The sequence below is a fragment of the Porites lutea genome, chromosome 13 (genome assembly GCF_958299795.1).
Source record: "Porites lutea chromosome 13, jaPorLute2.1, whole genome shotgun sequence".
NCBI classification, from domain to species: Eukaryota; Metazoa; Cnidaria; class Anthozoa; order Scleractinia; family Poritidae; genus Porites; species Porites lutea.
The window spans coordinates 12,352,749-12,374,168 of NC_133213.1; the positions used below are offsets into that span (position 1 = coordinate 12,352,749).

General features: G+C 40.3%; 1 protein-coding gene and 1 long non-coding RNA gene across 2 annotated transcripts; one reads left to right on the forward strand and one right to left on the reverse strand.

Annotated features, from left to right (window-relative positions):
* On the forward strand, positions 1 to 1,047 carry LOC140922378 (uncharacterized). The gene has a single exon (XM_073372369.1). It carries the CDS (start codon positions 1 to 3, stop codon positions 1,045 to 1,047), a length of 1,047 nt encoding a protein of 348 aa, XP_073228470.1.
* Positions 1,048 to 12,745: 11,698 nt separating this feature from the next.
* Positions 12,746 to 19,538, reverse strand: LOC140922260 (uncharacterized). The gene is made up of 4 exons (XR_012164088.1): positions 19,485 to 19,538; positions 19,140 to 19,382; positions 18,238 to 18,292; positions 12,746 to 16,630 (listed from the first exon to the last, which is right to left on the reverse strand). It is a non-coding gene; the product is annotated as an uncharacterized lncRNA (long non-coding RNA).
* Between the last annotated feature and the right edge of the window lie 1,882 nt (positions 19,539 to 21,420).

Here is a 21,420-nt window from a genome sequence, read left to right on the forward strand (position 1 = left end):
ATGGCTATCCCTCACGCCAAATCCACCGCGAATACCACAATTCTAGATACGACAGACTTTATCAACTTCATAGAGAAAACCAGGGTCGTAGAAAATGCTATGCTAGTCTCTATGGATGTAACTAGCCTATACACAAACATCCCACAGGAGGAAGGAATTACCATTATATGCAAAGCATACGAAACATTCTATCAAAACAAACCTCCAATACTCAGCCAATACCTCGCAGATATGCTCAGACTAATCCTAAGGAAGAATTCTTTCCAATTTGTTGGAAAAAACTACGTCCAAGGACAAGGTACAGCTATGGGAACAAAAATGGCAGTTGAATTTGCTAACATTTTTATGTCTGCAATAGAGACAGAAATTATTAACAAACGTCCCCACAAGCCACTAGTGTGGAAGAGATTTATCAATGACATATTCTCATTGTGGAATGTAGACAAAGAAGAAATATACTCATTCATCGAACAAGCAAATAACCACCACCCTACCATAAAATTTACTGCTGAAGTTTCAGAAACAGAGACCGCCTTTCTGGATACATGTAATTACAAAGGAGAAAGATTTAAGAAGGAATCAATCCTAGATGTGCGTACACACCTCAAACCGACAGAAACTTTCCAATACACATGTTTCTCTTCATGTCACCCCCCAGGGGTTAAGAAAGGATTCATAAAAAGCGAGGCCTTAAGATTATTCAGAACAAACTCTTCTGAGAAAAGGTTCGAAGAGAACATAACTAATTTCAAGCGAAGACTCCGTATGAGAGGTTATAGAGATAAAGTGATAGATAAACACCTATCAGAAGTCAAGCATCACGAAAGAATGTCGGCTTTGCAAAACAAAACAAAAACGCACAAGAAAATACTACCATTCGTGACAGAATATCGCCCCTCAGTACCGAACCTAAAAAAAATCATCATGCACAAATGGTATCTTATAGAAAACCAACTGTTGCTTAGAGAAATCTTTAAAGACCCTCCCATAATAGCTTACAAAAGAGGAAAGTCACTACAAGATATACTCGTAAGAGCTAATCTATGAAGGTAAGGTCAAACCAACAGAAACTGAGCCAAAGAGAGACGTGAATAGCCTGTCAACATTATGAACAACACAAACTATGAAGCTTCAAGGTCAAAGATATACAACTATTTGGCCAAAAGGAGTCGTGTATGGCCTGTCAAAATTATGAAAGATATTTCCTCGTGTTGTGCGATTTTCAACGATTGTCTCGATAAAAAAACGAATGCAATAAAACTTCGGCCTCACTTGTGTGGTGTTGACTAAAAGTATCCAAACGTTATGTCTGTTATAGGACCCTGCCGCGTTGTTAAGTCATCTTACAAGGGCGCCTTAAGACTCAGCGTTTTATGCAAAATATCTGATCGTAAAAATATTGCCCAGAAATTTCGCTTACATTTTTTGAAAAATCATGATAAAAGTATAAAAGCCAAAAGAAACTATAAAAGGCTTCAGGTGCCATAGCATTGAGACACAGAGCCTTCGTCATGGTCCAAGCGCTGTTTTCAAAAAAGGAAACTTGTGTTCCATTTCCGTCAAAGAGAAAAAATTTACCAAATAAAGCTGATTGCTGCAAATTACCATAAACGGAAAACGAACTGTAATGCAAACCATTCAACCACGACCATACTCGCCAAAAACGCGTCCAATCGGGAAAAAAAATTTGCAACTTGTCCTACAAAAATAAACTAAACTTTAGACAACAGGGTAAAAGAGTATCAAGGTAACAAGGTAACAGAGTAACAAGGAAACAAAATAACAAGGTAACAGAGTAACAAGGTAACAAGGGAACAAAGTAACACAGTAACAAGGCAACAGAGTAACAAGGGAAAAAGGTAACAGAGTAACAAGGTAACAGGGTAACAGGGTAACAGGGTAACAAGGTGACAAGGTAAAAGGATAACAGAGTAACAAGGTAACACAGTAACAAAGTAAAAAGGTAACAGGGTAACAGAGTAACAAGGTAACTGGGTAACAAGGTAACAGAGTAACAAGGTAACAAGGTAACTGGGTAAAAAGGTAACAGGTTAACAGAGTAACAAGGTAACAGGGTAACAAGGTCACAGGGTAACAAGATAACAGAGTAACAAGGAAACAGAGTAACAAGGTAATAAGGAAACAGAGCAACAAGGAAACAAGGAAACAGATCAACAAGGTAACAGAGAACAGAACTACAAGGCATAAAGGAACGAAGTAGAAAGAGTGAAGGTATAAGTTAAGTAGGTAAAATCGGTACAATATATGTCCCCATACATGACGTACCTACCGAGAAAACAGTACGATGAAACGAGGGATGCGACGACTCGAAGACATGGAATCGACGCCACGAAGACAATAGACAATGACTCGCAGAACAATTTTCGAAGCATACAGGCATGCACTTACCTTCACTTGCATGCACTTACATCACTTGTATGCACTTACCTTCACTTGCATACACTTACCTTCACTTGTATGCACTTACCTTCACTTGTATGCACTTAACTTCACTTGCATACACTTACCTTCACTTGTATGCACTTACCTTCACTTGCATGCACTTACCTTCACTTGCATACACTTACCTTCACTTGTATGCACTTACCTTCACTTGCATGCACTTACCTTCACTTGCATACACTTACATTCACTTGTATGCACTTACTTCATTTGTACGCACTTACCTTCACTTATACGCACTACCTTCACCTGTATGCACTTGCCGTCACTTGTACGCTCCTAGAGGGTAGCAAAGGGTTTATGGGTGACGCGTGTTTAGGCCCAAATTTAGTGCGTGAGTCGCGTGAAGCGTGAAAGGTCCCAAAATAGGAACGTGATCCGTGAGACCAGTTATGCATGGGAAGTGTGATTTATTGTATAAGATGCGCGGTACTCGGTGAATAATTCAATATAGGACAGACAGAAAAGCCTCGTACGTCACAGTCGGTGTAGGCTGCACAGAAGGCATCGCGCCCTCTAGGGGAGAAAAAGAGTAAAACTAACCAAAAAACTGACCTGCGCTTGCGACGCAGGCTTCAGTCGCTAGCGGGTTAAAAGAAGTCGCATCGAGGGCGTTAATGTGTTTTTAGTTTGAACGTCTGGAAACACGTGTTTTCCACATCCGCGACTGCTAGTGAACACCCACATTCTAATGAGAGGAGAAACAGGAGAAGCTGCGACCGTCAAATACAATGCAAATTGAGATCCATGATAGCTGTGTTTCGGTTCTTATTGCCACTCTCCACCTACCTGTTGTATATAAGCCCCCCGTTTATAAGCCCTCCTGAACCCTTTAAACCCTAAGATCAAAATTGAGATTCTCGTTTACTGTCCCAATACTTTTTCAATACAAGCAGTGGGGAGAATTTGTTGAAATATCAGATAGACTCATCTTCCCTGATCATGTACTCAATTCTCATGACAACTCTGTTTTCTAAAGAATTTTTCTGAAAAATTTCATGCTGATCACTCTTAGGGCTTAAACGGTTTAAGCCCTTACAAAGTTGTATAAGCCCTGGCATTTGAAGGGCTCCTGGCCCAGTCCTCACAATCAGAAGTTTACGGTACCCGTCTCCTCCCATAAATAAAGAAAAATTAAGCCTAAGTGGAGAAAGATTCAATACAAATATCTAGAACTGCGCTAACACAGAGATTCAGAATTAAGTTTACGGCAAACGGCAAACTTGGAATTCAAGTTAAGAAGAACATCTTTGTAATTTTGCTTTGTCGCGAACCTGGTGAATTCCCCTCGCACAACGGCATACCATAAACTTCCGATTATTAGCCCCATAATAAGAACGAAAACAGCTGAAAACAAGGTTAAAAGTTTCATGCCTGCGTTTCCACTGCTCAAGGCCGTATACCGCCGGACATGTTTGTGTATACTAAAAGATTCTTTCACTTTGTTCTCATTGTATTTCCGTAAATGACTGTTGCATAAAGTACCATTTTGCTCCTTTTCTCTTATTTTATTACCCGAGATGACTTAGTCAGCAAGCGTCATAAATTCGGTAGCGCATTCCTTTCGTATTTTTCTAAGGAGTGAAAAATTGTCTTGTTTTTTTAACTTTCCTATATCCCGTACCCGTCCCGGAAAATTGTGTGGTTTTCATTGGCTAAAACTTCCAATCAAAAGCAAGTCAGGTTCGATTTCACAAGCAGAAAAAAGCTACTGCGTCAGACAAGAAGCAAAAAGTAAGCTTACTGCGTAGAGGAGGAGTAGTTCACTGTGCCCCCTGTGTCCCTTGTGCCCCCTTGTGTCCCCTGTGTCCCTTTGAGTCCCCTGTGTCCTCTGTGTCCCCTTCTCTGCCCTGTGTCTCTTGTCTTCCTGTGTCCCCTGTGTCCTCTGTGTCCCTTTCTCTCCCCTGTGTCTCTTGTCTTCCCTGTGTCCCCTTGTGTCCACCTTTGTCCCTTTGTGTCCTCTGTGTCCCTTTGTGTCCCATGTATCCCTTGTGTTCCCTATGTCCCTTTGTGTTCCGCGTGTATTCTTGTGTCCCCTGTGTATGTTTGTGTCCCCTGTATCCCTTTGTGTTTCCTGTGTCCCCTTGTGTCCCTTTTGTACCTTTGTGTCCCATGTGTCCGTTGTGTCCCCTTGGTCCCCTGTGTCCCTTTGAGTTTCCTGTGTCCCCTGTGTCCCATGTATCCCCAGTGTCCCTTTGTGTCCTCTGTGTCCCCTGTGTCTCTTATGTCCCGTTGTCTCCCTTGTGACTCCTTTGTCCCATGTGTCCTCTTGTGTGCCTTGTGTCCCCTGTCTTCCTTGTGTCTAATGTGTCCCTTGTGTTCCCTCTGTCCCATGACTCTCCTGTATCCCTTGTGTCCCCTATGTCCCTTTGTGTCCCTCGTGTCACCTGCGTCCCATGTGTCCCCTTGTGTCTCCTGTGTCCCATGGAGACCCTGTGTCCCTTGTGTTCCCTGTGTCTCCTGTGTTCCATGGAGACCCTCTGTCCTTTCTGTCCCCTGTATCCCTTGTGTTCCCTATGTCCCCTTGTGTCCCCTGTGTACCTTTGTGTTTCTTTGTTCCAATTGTGTCACCTGCGTCTAATGTGTCCCCTTGTGTCCCTTCTGTCCCCTGTGTCCCTTGTGTCCCTTGTGTCCCCTGAGTCTCCTGTGTCCCTTTTGTCCCCTTGCGTCCCTTGTATCCCTTGTGTCTCCTGTGTCCCCTTGTGCCCCTTTTGTCTTATTGTGTCTCTTGGGTCTCTTCTCTCCCCTGTGTCCATCGTGTCCCTCGTGTCCCCTGGATCCCCTTTGTTTCTTGTGTCCCCTGTGTCCCCTGTGTGCCTTGGGTCAGCTTACCTCCCTTGTAACACATGTGTTCCCGGTGTTCTCTTTGTTCCCTGTGTCCCCTATGTCTCTTGTGTCCCCTGTGTTCCTTGTGTCCCATAAGTCCCCTGTGTCCCTCGTGTCCCCTGCGTCCCCTTGTGTCCCTTGTGTCTCCTTTGTCCCCTGTGTCCCTTGTGTCTCCAGTGTCCCATGCAGCCCCTGTGTCCCTTGTGTGCCATGAGTGTCCTGTGTTGCTTTTGTCCCCTTGTGTCCCTTGTATCCCTTGTGTCCCCTGTGTACCCTTGTGTTCCTTTTGTCCCCTTGTGTCCCATGTGCCTTATTGTGTCCGTTGTAATCCCTGTGTTCCCAATGTCCCCTTGTCTCGCCCATGACCCCTTGTGTCCCCTGCTACCTTTCTGTTTCTTTGTGTTCCCTGTGTTCCCTTGTGTCCCTTTTGTACCTTTCTGTCCCCTGTGTTCCTTTGTGTCCCCTAAGTCCCTATAGTCCAGTGTGTCAGTTCTGCCCTCTGTGTCCCTTGTGTCCCCTAGGTCAAGTTTTGTCCCCTGTCCCTTGTGACCCCTGTGTACCTGGTGTCCCGTTGTCTCCCCTGTGTCCCCTTGTGTTGACTGTGTCTCCAGTCTCCCTTGTTTTCAATTGTGTCCACTGAGTCCCCTGACTCCCTTGTGTTTCCCCGTGTCCCCTGCGTCTCTTGTCTCCTTGTCTCCCCTCTATCCCTTTGTGTCCCCTGTGTTCCCTGTGTCCCCTCTGTGTCCTATGTCCCTTGTGTCCGCTGTGTCCCTTGTGACCCCTGTGTCTCCTTGGGTTCCCTGTGTCCCTTGTGTCTCTTGTCCCCCCACTGTGTCTGTTGTGTCCCCTTTGTCCCATGTGTCCACTTGTGTCCCCTGTGTCCCTTTGAGTTCCCTGTGTTCCTAGTGTTCCTGGTCTTCAATTATGTCGCCTGTGTCCCCTTGTGTCCCTTGTGACTAGTGTTTCCCTTGTGTCCCCTGTGTCCTCTTGTGTGCCTTGTGTCCCCTGTCTCCCTTGTGTCCCGTGTCCCTTGCATCTCCTCTGTCTCTGGGTCCCTTCTGTGCAATGAGTCTCCTGTGTCCCTTTGTGTCCCTTTTGTCTCCTGTGTCCCTCGTGTCCCTGTGTCCCATGTGTCCCCTTTGTCTCCTGTCTCCCTTGTGTCCCCTGTGTCCTTTCTGTCCCCTGTGTGCCCAGAGTCTCCTGTGTCCCCATGTGTCTCTTGTATCCTTTGTGTCCCCTTGTGCCCCTTTTGTTCTCTTGTGTCCCATGTGTCCCTTGTGTCCCCAAGAGACCCCTGTGTCCCTTTGGTGCCTTCTCTCTCCTGTGTCCTCTATGTCCATCGTGTCCCCTGGGTCACCTTTGTTATTTGTGTCCCCTGTGACCCTTGTGTCTTCTGTGTCCCGTGTGTGCCTTGGGTCAACTTATGTCCATTGCGACCGTGTGTCCCCTGTGTTCCCTGTGTCCCCTATGTCGGTTGTGTCCCGTGTGTCGCCTGTGTCGGCTGCGTCCCTTGTGTCTCCTGTGTCCCATAAGTCTCCCGTGTCCCATAACTCCCCTGTGTCCCTTGTGTCTCCTGTGTCCCTTGTGTCCCATGGAGCCCTTGTGTCCCCTAGTATCCCTTGTATCCCTTGTGTACCCTGTGTCCCTTTGTGTCCCTTGTGTTGCTTGTGTCTCCTTGTGTCCCTTTTGTACTTTTGTGTCCCCTGTGTCCCTTGTGTTCCCTGTGTCCCCTGAGTCCCTAGAGTCCCCTGTGTCACTTGTGTCCCCCGTGTCACTTGTGACCCCTGCATACCTGGTTTCCCCTTGTTTCCCATGTGTCCCCTTGAGTTGATTGTGTCTCCTGTCTTCCCTGTCTCCCTTGTGTTCCTTAAGTCCCCTGCCTCCATTTTGTTTCCCTGTGTCCCTTGTGTCCCCTGTGTCTCTTGTCTCCCCTGTGTCCCTGTGACCTCTGTGTCCCTTGTGCCCCTGTGTCTCCTATGTCCTTTGTGTCTGCTGTGTCCCTTGTGTTCCCTGTGTAACTTGTAACTCCTGTATCTCCTTGGGTTCCCTGTGTCCCTTTTGCCTATTGTGTCCCCTGTGTCCGTTGTGTCCCCTTTGTCTCACGTGTCCCCTGTGTCCTCTGTGTCCCTGGTCTTCATTTATGTCCCTGTCTCCCTTTGTGTCCCCTGTGTCACTTATGTCCACTTGTGTCCCTTGTGTCCCATGTTTCCTCTTGTGTGCTTTGTGTCCCCTGTGTCTTTTGTGTCCCCTTGTATCCCTTGTTACCCCTTTGTCACCTGTGTCCCTTGTGTCCCCTGTGTTATCTGTGTTCCCTATGTCCCTTCTGCCTGTTTTGTCCTCTGTGCCCCTTTTGTCCCCATTGTCCCTTGTTTCCTCTTTTGTCCCCTGTGTCCTTTGTTTTCCTTTGTGTCCCTTATTTTCGTCTGTATCCCTTGTGTCCCGTTTAAGTTCCTTTGCCCCTTGTGTCCCCTGTGTCCCTTTGCGTCCACTGAGTGGGCTATGTCCCTTGTCTTCAATTTTGTCTCCTCTGTCTCCTGTGTCCCTTTTGCCCCCTGTGTACTTTGGGTCCCTGGAGTCCCCTGTGTCCGTTGTGTCTCTTCTTGTGTCCCTTTTGTCCCTTTCTGCCCCTTGTCACCCATGTGTCCCCTTGTGACCCCTGTGTCTCTTGTGTTTCCTGTGTCCCTTGAGTCCCCTGTGTCTCCTGTATCCATCGTGTCTTCTGTCTCCTTGTGTCCCTTTTGTCCCTTGTGTCCTATGTGCCCCATTGTGTCCCCTTTGTCCCTTCTGTCCACACGTGTCCACTGTATTCCTTGCTTCCCCTGTGTCTCCTTAAGTTCCCTGTGTGCCCTGTGTCCCTTGTGTCTCTTGTGTTTTCCTGTGTCCCTTGTGTCCCATGTATCCCGTGTGCCTCTTGTATCCCCTGGGATCCATTGTGCCCTCTGTGTCCCTTGTGTCTTTTGGGTTACCTGTGTCCTCTGCGTACCTTGTATCCTTTTGTGTCTCTTGTGTCCCTTGGGTTCGCTTTGTCTGTTGTGTCCCCTTGTGTCCCTTTGTGCCCCTTGTGTCTAATGTGTCCCATTGTGTCGCTTGAGTCGATTGTGTGCCCTGTGTCTCCTGTATCCATTTTGTCGTCTGTGTCCCATTGTGTCCCTTTTGTCTCCTTGTGTCCTATGTGTCCCATTTTTCCCTTGTGTCCCCTTTGTTCCTTTTGTCCCCTCGTGTCCCTGGTCACCCCTGTGTCCGCTGTGTCTCTTGCTTCCCCTGTGTCTCCTAAAGTTTCCTTTGTCCACTGTGTTTCTTGTGTCTTTTGTGTTTTCCTTTGTCCCTTGTGTCACCTGTGTCTTATTTATCCCGTGTGTCTCTTGTGTCCCTTGTGTCCCTGTGGATCCCTTGTGACCTCTCTATCCCTTATGTCCCTTGTGCCCCATGTGTCCCATTGTGTCCCCTTGTGTCCATTGTGTTTCCTGAGTCCCGTGGGTCCCTTGTGTCCCCTGTGTCTCCTGTAGCCATTGTGTCCTCTGTGTCCCTTTTGTCTCCTTGTGTCCCTGGTGTCCGATGTCTCCCATTGTGTCCCTTGTGTGCCCTTTGTCCCCTGTGTCCGCTGTGTCCCTTACTTCTCCTGTGTCTCCTTAAGTTCCCTGTGTCCCCTGTGTCTCTTGTGTTTTTGTGGTCCCCTGTGTCCCCTTGGGTCCTTTGTGACCTCTGTGTCCCTTGTGCCCCTGTGTCCCTTTGAGTCTCCTCTGTCCCCTGATTGCCTTGTGTCCCCGGTGTCCTTTGTGTCACCTTGTGTGCCCTCTGTCCCCTTGGTACTATTGTGTCTCCTCTGAACCTTTGTGCCCCCTTGTCCTTCGTGCCCCTTATGTCCTCCTATGTCCCCTGTCTCCCTGTTGAAATATAACATAGGTGGCTCCTTTTACAAAATAATTTCCAGCATGTATTCAAATTCAATATGTTGTGTGAAAGACAATTATACTCGATCAGAATTTTTCAACTATGATAAAGGTGTACGACAAGGCTGTATTCTGTCGCCGCTTCTATTTAACCTTTATCTAAACGAACTACCCTTCATTCTAAATAACAATGCTAAAGATTCCATCTTACTACCAGATGGTTCTCACTTAAACTGTCTACTTTATGCCGATGATTTACTTTTAATATCTACCTCGGCAGAAGGTTTGCAACAACGTCTTGACAGACTATCAAAATATTGTCCGGATTGGCTTCTTAAGATTAATCCAACTAAAACCAAAGTTATTGTATTTCAGAAGAAAAGTAAAAAATCAGCAATAGATAAACACAATTTTATGGTTAGCAATGAAAACATTGAAATCGTCAATAACTATACCTATCTTGGAGTGAAATTTTCTGCCAATGGAATTTTACAAATCACAAGGAAAACTTAACGGAAAAAACAAAGAGATCCTTTTTTGCCACTCGTCGTTATCTAGATTTTCTAAAATTACCAATTCACATCATCAACAAACTGTTCAATACACTATTTTTCCCAATTTTAACGTATTGCTCTGAAGTTTGGGGAATCTATGATAAAAGTGATTACAGCCGCTGGGAAAAAAACTAGATTGGGAAAACGCATATACATTTTTGTCAGATGTGTTTAGGTTTAAACAAACGTTCACCGAATGTTGCATCCAGAAATGAACTTGGTAGATTATCTCTAAATTTACAAAAAACAATGAACATTTTCAAATTTTGGATTCACCTTGAAAATCAACCCCCTGACAGCACCGCTAAACTCTGCTTAAACATATCGGATAAACTGGCCGAAGAAAATAAATCTGGTCTAATAAATAAAATAAATCTTTTGAGTACACAACTTAATATTCATAAACAGTCAGTTAAATTTAAAAACCCTTCTACTTTTCAGATACTTTCCTATCCAAAGCTGAGAATAATTTGTCAAAACATCTGAAAAACCACCAGCTAAATTTGATAAGAACAAATAAAAAACTAAAATTCTACTCCAACTTTAAAAATGAAACAAATCACTCTGAATTCATCAATCATATCCGGAATCCTGAACGCAGGCGTGTAGCTTCCAAATTTTGGGTAGTAAATCATAATTTAAAAATAGAAACTGGGAGATTTACAATCCCCAAAACTCCTGAAGACCTTAGAATCTGTGATCATTGCAACCAAAATTCAGTTGAAAATGAACTGCACATATTATTTCACTGTGATCAATACAATGATTTGAGAAAAACTCTTTTTATTAAAATCAAGGACCGAAATACATTATTTACACATTACAATATCCATGATAAAGTCTGTTTTCTTTTTAACAATACTGATTCACATATCAGCAGGCTAGCTGCTAATTTCATCTTTCAAGCATTTGAAAGACGAAAGAAACATAGTTAATTCTACCGTTCCATCATATCTGCATTTCCTTAAACTTAGCTGTTTATTATTGTTATTTTAATCGGTAACACCTGTACAAAATGGTAATACTGAATAAACTTGTTGTTGTTGTTGTTGTGTCCTTTGTTTTCCTTTGTCTCTTGTGTCCCCTGTGTCCCTTGTTTTTCTTTGTATCCCTTCTGTCCCCCATATACCTTGTGTCTCTTTGAAGCCCCTGTCTCCCTTGTGTCCTCTGTGCTTTTGTGTTCCCTTGTAGCCCCTGTGTCCCTTGTGTTCCCTTGTATCCCTTGTGTCCCATTGGTCTCCTTGTGCCCTTTGTGTCCCCTGTCCCCTTAAAGTAAAGTAAAGTAAAATAAAACTTTATTTACACAGGGTAGCCTGTTCAGCTCTAAGGCTGGTCCCCATAGGGGCGCCGTATCTTAAAAAATTTAGTTACAGTCCCCTTGTGACCTGTGTCCCCATGAGTCCCCGGTGTCCCTTGTGACTTTTGTCTCACTTGTGTTTCCGGTGTCCCTTTGAGTCCCCTGTGTTGCTTGTTTCCCTTGTGTTCCCCGTGTCCCCTTCTGTCCGTTGTGTCCCTCATGTCCCCCGTTTTCCTTTATTTCCGTGTTCCTTGTGTTTCCTGTGTCCCTTGTGTCTTCTTATGTTCTGTTTTTTGTGTCCCGTGTCCCCCTTTTTCGTTTAAAAAACATGAAGTATTCGGTGGCGTTGCCTTTGTTTCTGATCTGGCGCGAAAACTTGGGGGTTCCATTGCTTCACGTGACAACATGCGGGGTTTTTTGCATGCTCAGGATGTCAAAGAATGTGATTTTTTATGAAAATAAAACACAACACACAAAGTTCTGCTTTAATTGTTTAGAATTTTTTTATTTGATTAATCAACTAACGGTTCCCTGATTTATTTATTTGAACCATTACAAACACAGCAATGATTCTTGTCCATATACAAACATATAAATCGCTCCTTCATAAAATGATTAGTCCTGATCACGAATGCGCACTCGTACTTTCATAAGATAAAAAATAAGCGCCCATTTATCTTTATAAAAACCCTGCAATCTTCCTTTGAACTTATATTTATTGTTCGATAGTCCATGCAGTCTTAATTCTTTCCATAAATGTTTCAATCCAACCTCAATGCACTTAATAGAATTCAATTTTAATATTAACATGAAAACCAAGCGCATACCGGCATTTCTTATATATAAATTGCAATCCCCATTAAGACCCTGTTTACATGGAGTGGGGGACCCCGGTCTAGTGGGGTAGGTTTCTTTTGTTTTGTGTCCCTCAGAGCGTGAAAACAAAAGAAACCAACCCCACTAGACCGGGGTCCCCCACTCCATGTAAACAGGCCCTTATACACTTAACCTAGTTTCGCAATAAGTTAATTGTTACATAATTATTGCAACAAGTCTTAGTAAATTAGACCCTAGATTAATAACATGCACTTTCTTACTTCTTACATTAGCATTGCAATACCCTCATAGTAAGTTAATTACCAGATTAATCAAATGCGCGCACTATTAAATTTTGCCTACAATACCAAGAAAGACACACACAAGAATAAATACACGGGCTTGTAGGTCAGCAAGGGCCTCAAAGCCAGTTTATTGCAAAACGTCCCTAAGATTACAAAAATGCACTAAAATACAAAACACCCTATGACGAAACACGAATCTCAAAGAAAAAAAAGTACGACACCGCCGGATACGAAAACCCAAAACCACTTTGTGGAAAAAAGGGAACGACACCCCCACCTGCTGAAATCAGCTGTGGCGCCGACAACTCGGGGGCAGAGGTACGCAAAATCTAGCTACCAAAAGCCTATAAACAAATATAACAACAATTGGCAAATAAAATGAAAGTTAGGACCTCGAATGAATGCTGAACTGGACTGATTCAAATTGCAACGTACAACTAAACATATCTAAAAAAGCTACCCACAATTCCTTCTACCGGCCTAGTCCTCTGGTCTAGTCCTAGTCCTAGTCTAGTCCGGCCTAGTCCTCCTGCAAAATAGCTATTTCTCTCTCCTCTAAATCTCAGTTTGTTCCAACAAGAAAACACACAAACCTTGGGTGCGGCTCGCTTCAAGCCAAGCGCTCGGTTTATTCACGAAAAAACTAAGATACATGACATATCATAGAAACGTAATATACAATCCAAGTAACATACAGCTCCAAAAAACTAGATCACAAGCTAATTGAAATGGGGTCGTGGAACAACAGCTGGGTGAAAAACCTCCCCGTACGTCCACTTGCACCTAGGAGGAAAACCCCAGGCCAGCTGCACCCCATAAAAAAAGGTCCCCCGGGCAAGACCAACTAAATAGAAACTAGAATCAATTAAAAACGGTACGAACGAGAAAATTAAATACCTAAAGCCTTAGAAACCGACAAACGAGAAGATAAAGAATCTTGGACGTACCCGTCCTTAGCTGATTCACTAGCCCAGCGGCCATGACGCCTAGAAAGTCGGTCTGGTACGCCAGCATTTGCGGCAGCAGTAGCCCCGCCGCTCCTAAGGCTACAATACAATATCTTAAAAGGCCTCTAACACTAACTCTCTTAACCGTGAAAAGCTAAAACATTTGGATCTTGACTTATAATAACCACATTTAGTTTTGGAAAGCTGGCAAAATAAAGGGCTATCGAAGGAAAGCCCAGCTCTATCTAAATAACGGTTCATCATAGCAACCGGACAAGTTGCTTTCCTAGAAGAAACTATAACAATCCAAGCTCCATCCCTATACTGATCAGGTTTACTAGATTAAATGAATAACCTTAACATGTTATTTTCGATCTTAACATCGGATCGAACAAGCTTAGCAAGCTCAACAAATCTGAGAAAGGCAGCAAAAGCTAGTAAGCAAATAACAACCGAACGAATATTATACAAAGAGGCCACTAAGTCCGCCTTGGAGGCAACTAACTGCTCTAACTGAGAGACTGTGATAGGTTCCTTCTTGGTTGTCTGATGGGCCAGCAAACTCTGCGCACCGGCAAGAGTACTCTTCACCAACGGATGAGCAGAAGGAGACGGCTCGCCATCCAGCTGGTGAAACCAGGCAATGCTGTGAACTGCTGACTCCAGGGGAGATGCTGTCTTCGCCTCAGTCATCAAATGACGCAAATATATGGCAAAGTGAAACGGAGAAGCAGGAAAAACTGTCAAGTCATGTTCTCGTACCCAAGACCACCATCTGTTGTAAGAAGAAAAATGCTTGGCGGAAGTACTGGGTGCTCTGCTAGCCAACGCAATATCCGGAAGAGAACTTGCCAGGGATGGTAAAACACTGGATCCCTGGGGAACCGCAGCCCGAAGATCCGACCACATAGTAGAGCTGAAAACATCTGCAAAATAAAAGCAAAAAGAACACACACACACACTAAAAAGTAAAAAACAAACAAAAATGACCCAAACGCTGGAACAGCAAGATCGAGATGAAAGACAAAACCAGCACGCCCAAATATATACCCCTACTAATTACCCACATACCAGCGCCATGCCTAAACAAACATAAGATACCGATGAGAGCATATTTTCCTGCTAATTAACAAGTCAAACGCAGGAAAATAATAGTCGGTTCTATTATACTAAACTGTCAGAAGCAACTTTTCATAAGCATTGCAATACCCTTGTGGTAAGTTAATTACCAGATTAATAAAACGCACGCACTGTTAATTAATAAGCATTGCAATACCCTCGTAGCAAGTTAAGCATTAAATAAATAACACACAGACACTCAATTTCTGATATGAGATTGCAATCTACTATTAGTAAATTAAAAGACGTGCATTCTTAATTCTTACATAAGCATTGCAATTCACCTTAGTAAACTAATCACTAAATAAATAACATGCACACTCTTAATTGTCGCATAAACATTGCAAGACCCTGTAGTGAATTAATCACTATATTAATAATATGCAGACATTCTTAATTCTTACATAAGCGATGGAACATACCGGTCTTAAATTAATCACTAGATAAAGAACACGCGCTCACTTAATTTTTATGATTATCAAACCGTCCTCAACCAATTAATTACTAGATATTAATAACACACGCAGTCTTAATATAAGCATAGCAATATCCTCATAGTAAGTTAAACATTAAATAAATAACACACAGACACTCAATTTCTGATATGAGATTGCAATCTACTCTTAGTAAATTAATTACTAAATTAAAACACGTGTGCATTCTTAATTCATACATAAGCATTGCAATTCACCTTAGTAAACTTATCACTTAATAAATAACATGCACACTCTTAATTGTCGCATAAACATTGCAAGGACCCTGTAGTGAATTAATCACTAAATTAATAACATGCAGACATTCTTAATTCTTACATAAGCGATGCGACATACCAGTCTTAAATTTATCGCTGGATAAATAACACGCGCTCACTTAATTTTTATGATTATCAAACCGTCCTCAGCTAATCAATTACTAAATATTAATAACACGCGCACTCTTAGTATAAGCATAGCAATATCCTCATAGTAAGTTAAACATTAAATAAATAACACACAGACACTCAATTTCTAATATGAGATTGCAATCTACTCTTAGTAAATTAATTACTAAATTAAAATACGCGTGCATTCTTAATTCTTACATAAGCATTGCAATTCACCTTAGTAAACTAATCACCAAAAAAAAACACATGAACGCTTTTAATTGTCGCATAAACATTGCAAGACTTTGTTTAATTCTTACATAAGCGATGCGTCATACCAGTCTTAAATTAATCACTAGACAATTAACACACGCTCACTTAATTTTTATGATTATCAAACCGTCCTCAACCAATTAATTACTAGATATTAATAACACACGCAGTCTTAATATAAGCATAGCAATATCCTCATAGTAAGTTAAACATTAAATAAATAACACACAGACACTCAATTTCTGATATGAGATTGCAATCTACTCTTAATAAATTAATTACTAAATTAAAACACGAGTGCATTCTTAATTCTTACATAAGCATTGCAATTCACCTTAGTAAACTAATCACTAAATAAATAACATGCACACTCTTAATTGTCGCATAACATTGCAGGACCCAGTGTAGTGAATTAATCACTATATTAATAACATGCAGACATTCTTAATTCTTACATAAGCAATGCAACATACCACTAACCAGTCTTAAATTAATCACTAGATAAATAACACGCGCTCACTTAATTTTTATGATTATCAAACCGACCTCAGTTAATAAATTACTAGATATTAATAACATGCGCATTCTTATTATCAGGGTATCAATATCCTCATAGTAAGTTAAGCATTAAATAAATAACAGACACTCAATTTCTGATATGAGATTGCAATCTTTTCTTAGTAAATTAATTACTAAATTAAAACACGTGTGCATTCTTAATTCTTACATAAGCATTGCAATTCACCTTAGTAAACTTATCACTAAATAAATGACATGCACACTCTTAATTGTCGCATAACATTGCAAGGACCCTGTAGTGAATTAATCACTATATTAATAACATGCAGACATTCTTAATTCTTACATAAGCGATGCGACATACCAGTCTTAAATTAATCACTAGATAAATAACACGCGCTCACTTAATTTTTATGATTATCAAACCGTCCTCAGCTAATTAATTACTGTAACATATTAATAACACGCGCACTCTTAATATAAGCAGAGCGATATCCTTATACTTAATTCTTACGTTAACATTGTGATCTAGACTCATTTTGACGTGTTATTAGATAAAATTGGTACTAACATGGGTGTTTACTCTATCATTATACCCTTTTTCTTAAAGACGTAGAAACATCAAGCCTAATTACTTACAGTTTTTCAATAATATTAGGTAATATTAGGTAATAAAAACAAGTAAAGCTAAATAATTATCATTAAATCATCTTGTCCTTGCATCATGTTCTTCAGGGATCATCATGGGCAGAGCGTCATCTGCAAAATTGCGAATAGGCAGCTTGGTGAATAGAAATAGAAAAGAGAAGTTGTCGCATCATGTTGCCATGGTAGCACATTTTCTGGATGACAACAAAACAAAAACGTCACTTAAAAAGTTAATTCGCACTGTTTCATACTTCATCGATCTTATTCAATTTCATTTAATTTGTCAAATGTTGGCGAAATTTTCTGGAGTTGCATCCGAAAGTTAAGAAAAAGAAAAAGAAAATTTTGTGTTGTGTTCACCTACTCCAGAAAGAAGGCACATGAAATTAGGAAGTTTTTTTGTCACAGTTGTGCAACGACTGTTACGAAATCTACAATAGTGCGATGCACGTGCAGCATTGCTGTTTTGCTATTACTTTTTCACTGGTTCTTGTTGCCTTCGCCGTCGTCGTTGGTTTAGCTCTCTAATGTTGTGATCCAGAAATTCTGCTACCATGGTAATGTGACGTCACACTTCTTCTCTATATCGCTTTAATTTTAAGGAAACAGGACTGATTTTTAGAACTTCATGTTTAATGGGGATAAATTGAAGTATTTTCCACAGTGAGCATAGTTTGCAAAAATTGGCCGACCCCTGCCACATGTTCCCCCAAAATGCTCTGATCCCATGGCTGGTAGGATCACAACTATCACTAATTTGTCATTTTCATACATCATTCAAAACCTTTCCAGGGCCAATTACATATATAGAGGAGGAAGGGTGGTGCACGTACTGGTGAGAGTACTTGATCTCCTCCCACCATTGTGGCCCAGGTTCAAATCCTGGTGTCAACACCGCATGTGGGTTGAGTTTGTTGTTGGTGCTCTCCTTTGCTTCGAGAGGTTATTCTTCATGTACTCCAGTTTTCCCCTCCTCTCAAAAACCATCATTTTCAAATTTTAATTCAACCAGGAAATCAAGTGGATGAATTGAAGAACCACTTAGCAGATGTGCTACCTCTAAACTATTATTTATTTATATACTTATTTATTGAAAAGTTTCAATGTTCTGAAGATTGTTCTGGTTGATAATCTCCTGGACCCTAACTTTTATGAAATTATTAGGATCCCGCCCCGGTACAAATGAGAGCTTTGAATAGTCAGGAAATTTCACCGAAGAGATTGTGGGATTCAGTGGGGAAGCCCAAACCTATTTTTCAGTTGTACTGATAACCACTTTTTGCTAGCATACAATGTAGCTGCTCTTCTGATTGTGCAAATTTCTCTTGCAATTTTTTTACAAACATGTGCCAAACAACTTTAAAATCCTTTAGATTGCTGATTAAAGTAATGTGACGATCACTGACATCATAAGGGAAATCACCTATGACACTGCTAAGATACTTTCATATACCGGTACCTAATTAAGGACCGGGGCTGGATTGTTCAAAGCAGGGTTAGTGTGAAGTTTAAAATCAGATATGAAAGCTTACAAAGAAAATTCAGTTTAATTCTTTTTGCCTGCAATGTAGTGATTTGGTGCTCTGTATGGAACAGAGAAAATTATCCAAGAAAATGCTCTTGAACAGAAGAATAAGAAACCCAGATTAACATAATAATATTTTAATCCTGGGTTAGTGCTAATCGGTTTTCGAACAACTGGGCCCTGATGACATTACCTACTGTTTTCTTTGATAATTTCTTGCCATAAGTCATCTGATCCTTCCTCTTTTCCTGAAAATAGACAAATACATATACCAGTAAATTCTTTAAACCATTTTATACAACTTCACCCATTTGAACTGATCGATGCCCATGTTGACCCACGTCCCATATACTGCTTGTGGTGTCATCAGTTTTAATAAGTATATAACCAGTTAAAGGAGAATTTGTCTAAACTCATGTAGGGGTAAGATATCTTTCAAACCGTACCAGAATATAAGCATGGTTAAGTCAAAGAGCCCGCAGAAAAATGCAGATAACCATGAAAAGTTGACTTCAAAATTTTGATAAAAGTCTTGTTTTAACTAGGTACTTGAGTGTATCTTAATCTTCCATTTAATCATATGATTATGATGCACTGTCAGATGAAAACTGTGCAGTCTAGAAGCTTTCCCAAAAACTTTTCCCAGGGCTAATTAATTTGCAGCAAAAGAAAACAAAAACAGGGCAAGAAAAGCAAGAGAATATAAGAGAGGAGATCGAAGGAGCAAAAGGTAAAGTCGAGACTGCTGTGTAACTTTTAAACCCAAATGCTATCTCAACATTTTGCTTTCTATTCATGAGCTTTAAGGTTTTAATTGGGCATGAGTTAAACTCTTGATAAACTCCTCTGACTCATACATATCATCCACCTGCAATTGCATTAATACTAAACCTGAGTTCCATGCCTTAATCTCATTTAACATAATTATCTAAAATATATTAACTGCCAAATCTCTTGTAAGGCACCACCTTGCAAATTTTGGAAAGTGGTCTTAACTAGAGCTGGTTGTTTTTGTGTTTACAGAAAGTTAATCATGTGAACAACTATTGCAAAAGGCCTATTATCCATTATTTTGATCCCTTTCTCTTGACTCACCACTTGCGTTAAAGGTTGCACGATTGTGTCCTTGTATCCTCCTCATGCAGAACATACCTGTAATTCTTTAAAGACATTGCAAACATAGCAGAAAGGAATAATATACATAAATATAATTATTAAGACAAAAATGCATGCATGGTTAACAATACAATTTAATGTGCAAGTTACAAAATAACTAATCATTTAAGCTTTACCACAAACGCGCGCAGTTGGGCATTTGCGCTCACACACTCTCTCTATCTCTCTCTCTCACATGCCTTTCTCTCTCTCTCTCACATTCAGGACACTTAAACACATTGGCACTGTCAACACAAACACTCTCCTTCTCCCTCTCTCACATGCCTCTCTCTCTCTCACATGCAGGACACTTAAACACATTGGCACTGTCAACACGAACAATACATAAATGTAGAATTAAGAAAGAGATAATAAAGAGAGCTCAATTTGAGACTGAAATAGAGGGTCAAGATGCTTGACCGAGGCAAAAGAATAGGTCAAGATGCTTTGATCGAGGCAAAAGAATAGAGGGTCAAGATGCTAGATCAAGGCAAAAGAGAAGTTCAAGACTCTTACAAAAAACTGAGGACTCGTGTGAGTGAGCGGCATTGAGGAGAGTTGACAATAGACAGCATATCAAAGGAGGAACAGGATCGGGCAAAAATGTCATTGTGTGATGGTGGATTATATTAGACAGCTGTATAGTGTGTTATAAAGATCGGTGATGGGAATGTTTATGGATTTTTGATTAATATAATTAATGTGGTTATAGTCAGTAAAAAGTTAAATTGCAAGCTAATATCTAAAAATATCCCATAATTATTAAAAATCAAGGTAATGTTTAAAATAATACAAGGTGATGTTAAGAATAATACAAAAATTTAAAATTAAGGCTAAGTACACAAAGAATGCCTTTAAAAGAGAAGTTCAAGACTCGTACAAAAAAACTGAGGACAGTGAGTTGTTCAGTTCTTGTGTGAGTGAGCGGCATTTAAGAGAGTTGACAATAGACAGCATATCAAAGGAGGAACAGGATCGGGCAAAAATGTCATTGTGTGATGGTGGATTATATTACACAGCTGTATAGTCTGTTATAAAGGTCGGTGATGGGAATGTTTGCTGGATTTTTGATTAATATAATTAAAGTGGTTATAGTCAGTAAAAAATTAATTAAATTGCGAGCTAATAACTAAAAATATACATAATTATTAAAAATCAAGGTAATGTTTAAAATAATACAAGGTAATGTTTAGAATAACACAAAAATTTAAAATTAAGGCTAAGTACACAAAGAATGCCTTGAAAAGGGAGTTTAAGACGTTGGCCCTACATAAAGAAATCTCCCAAAAGAAATAATTTATCTAAAAATATCCAATAATTATTAAAAAATCGAAGTAATGTTTAAAATAATACATTTTATAGTTAAAAATATTTACAACAAATGTAAAAATAAGAGCATATTAAGAGTAAACTAGAAAGATACTACAAGATATATATTTAAAAACGATCTTTTAAAAAGAACCCATGTTCCCAGCTTTAAACATTTAAATTGAAAAATCAAGTATAAATGCTATAATTATTTGCATGATTATTTAAAAATAAGTGAATAAATAAAGATTAAGATATAAAAGCACAGGAAGAAATAAAAACTGGAATACAAAATATACAATAAATAAATACATTAATGAAAAATAATTTATAAAACTCAAATTGTATTTTAAACACTATTCACAATATCAATGTACAGTAAATATTAATTTTCTTTTTAATCATTATTTATTTTTGTTATTAATACTTAGTAACGGATGTAGTGCCAGCATATATATACTCTGTTAATAAATCATTATTTTACTTACTTACCGTCTTCATTAATATTAGTTGTTTACTTACTTACTTATTTACTTAATTAATTCATTGATTAATTAAAAAGGTATTTACTTATTTACTTACATAATTACTTACTTATAATTAATTACCGACTAACTTACTTACTAATGGACATAACTTGAGAAATGAGAAACATCAGACACATTCACCTAGAAACAAAGACTAAACAATGAAAAATGCCATGCTGCACCTAATTATAAAAAAGAAAACTTGTCACAAACCTGTTAGGAAGGAACAATTGGATCAGAACATAGTGGAAAACAAACAACTCTAATTATCTTACATAATAAATAAATAAGCCAACAGTAAACAACACTTTCACCTTATACTTCAATGAATGTCTTCAGTTATGGAAGAGTTGATCAACTGCCTTCAGAAGAAGAAGAACATACGA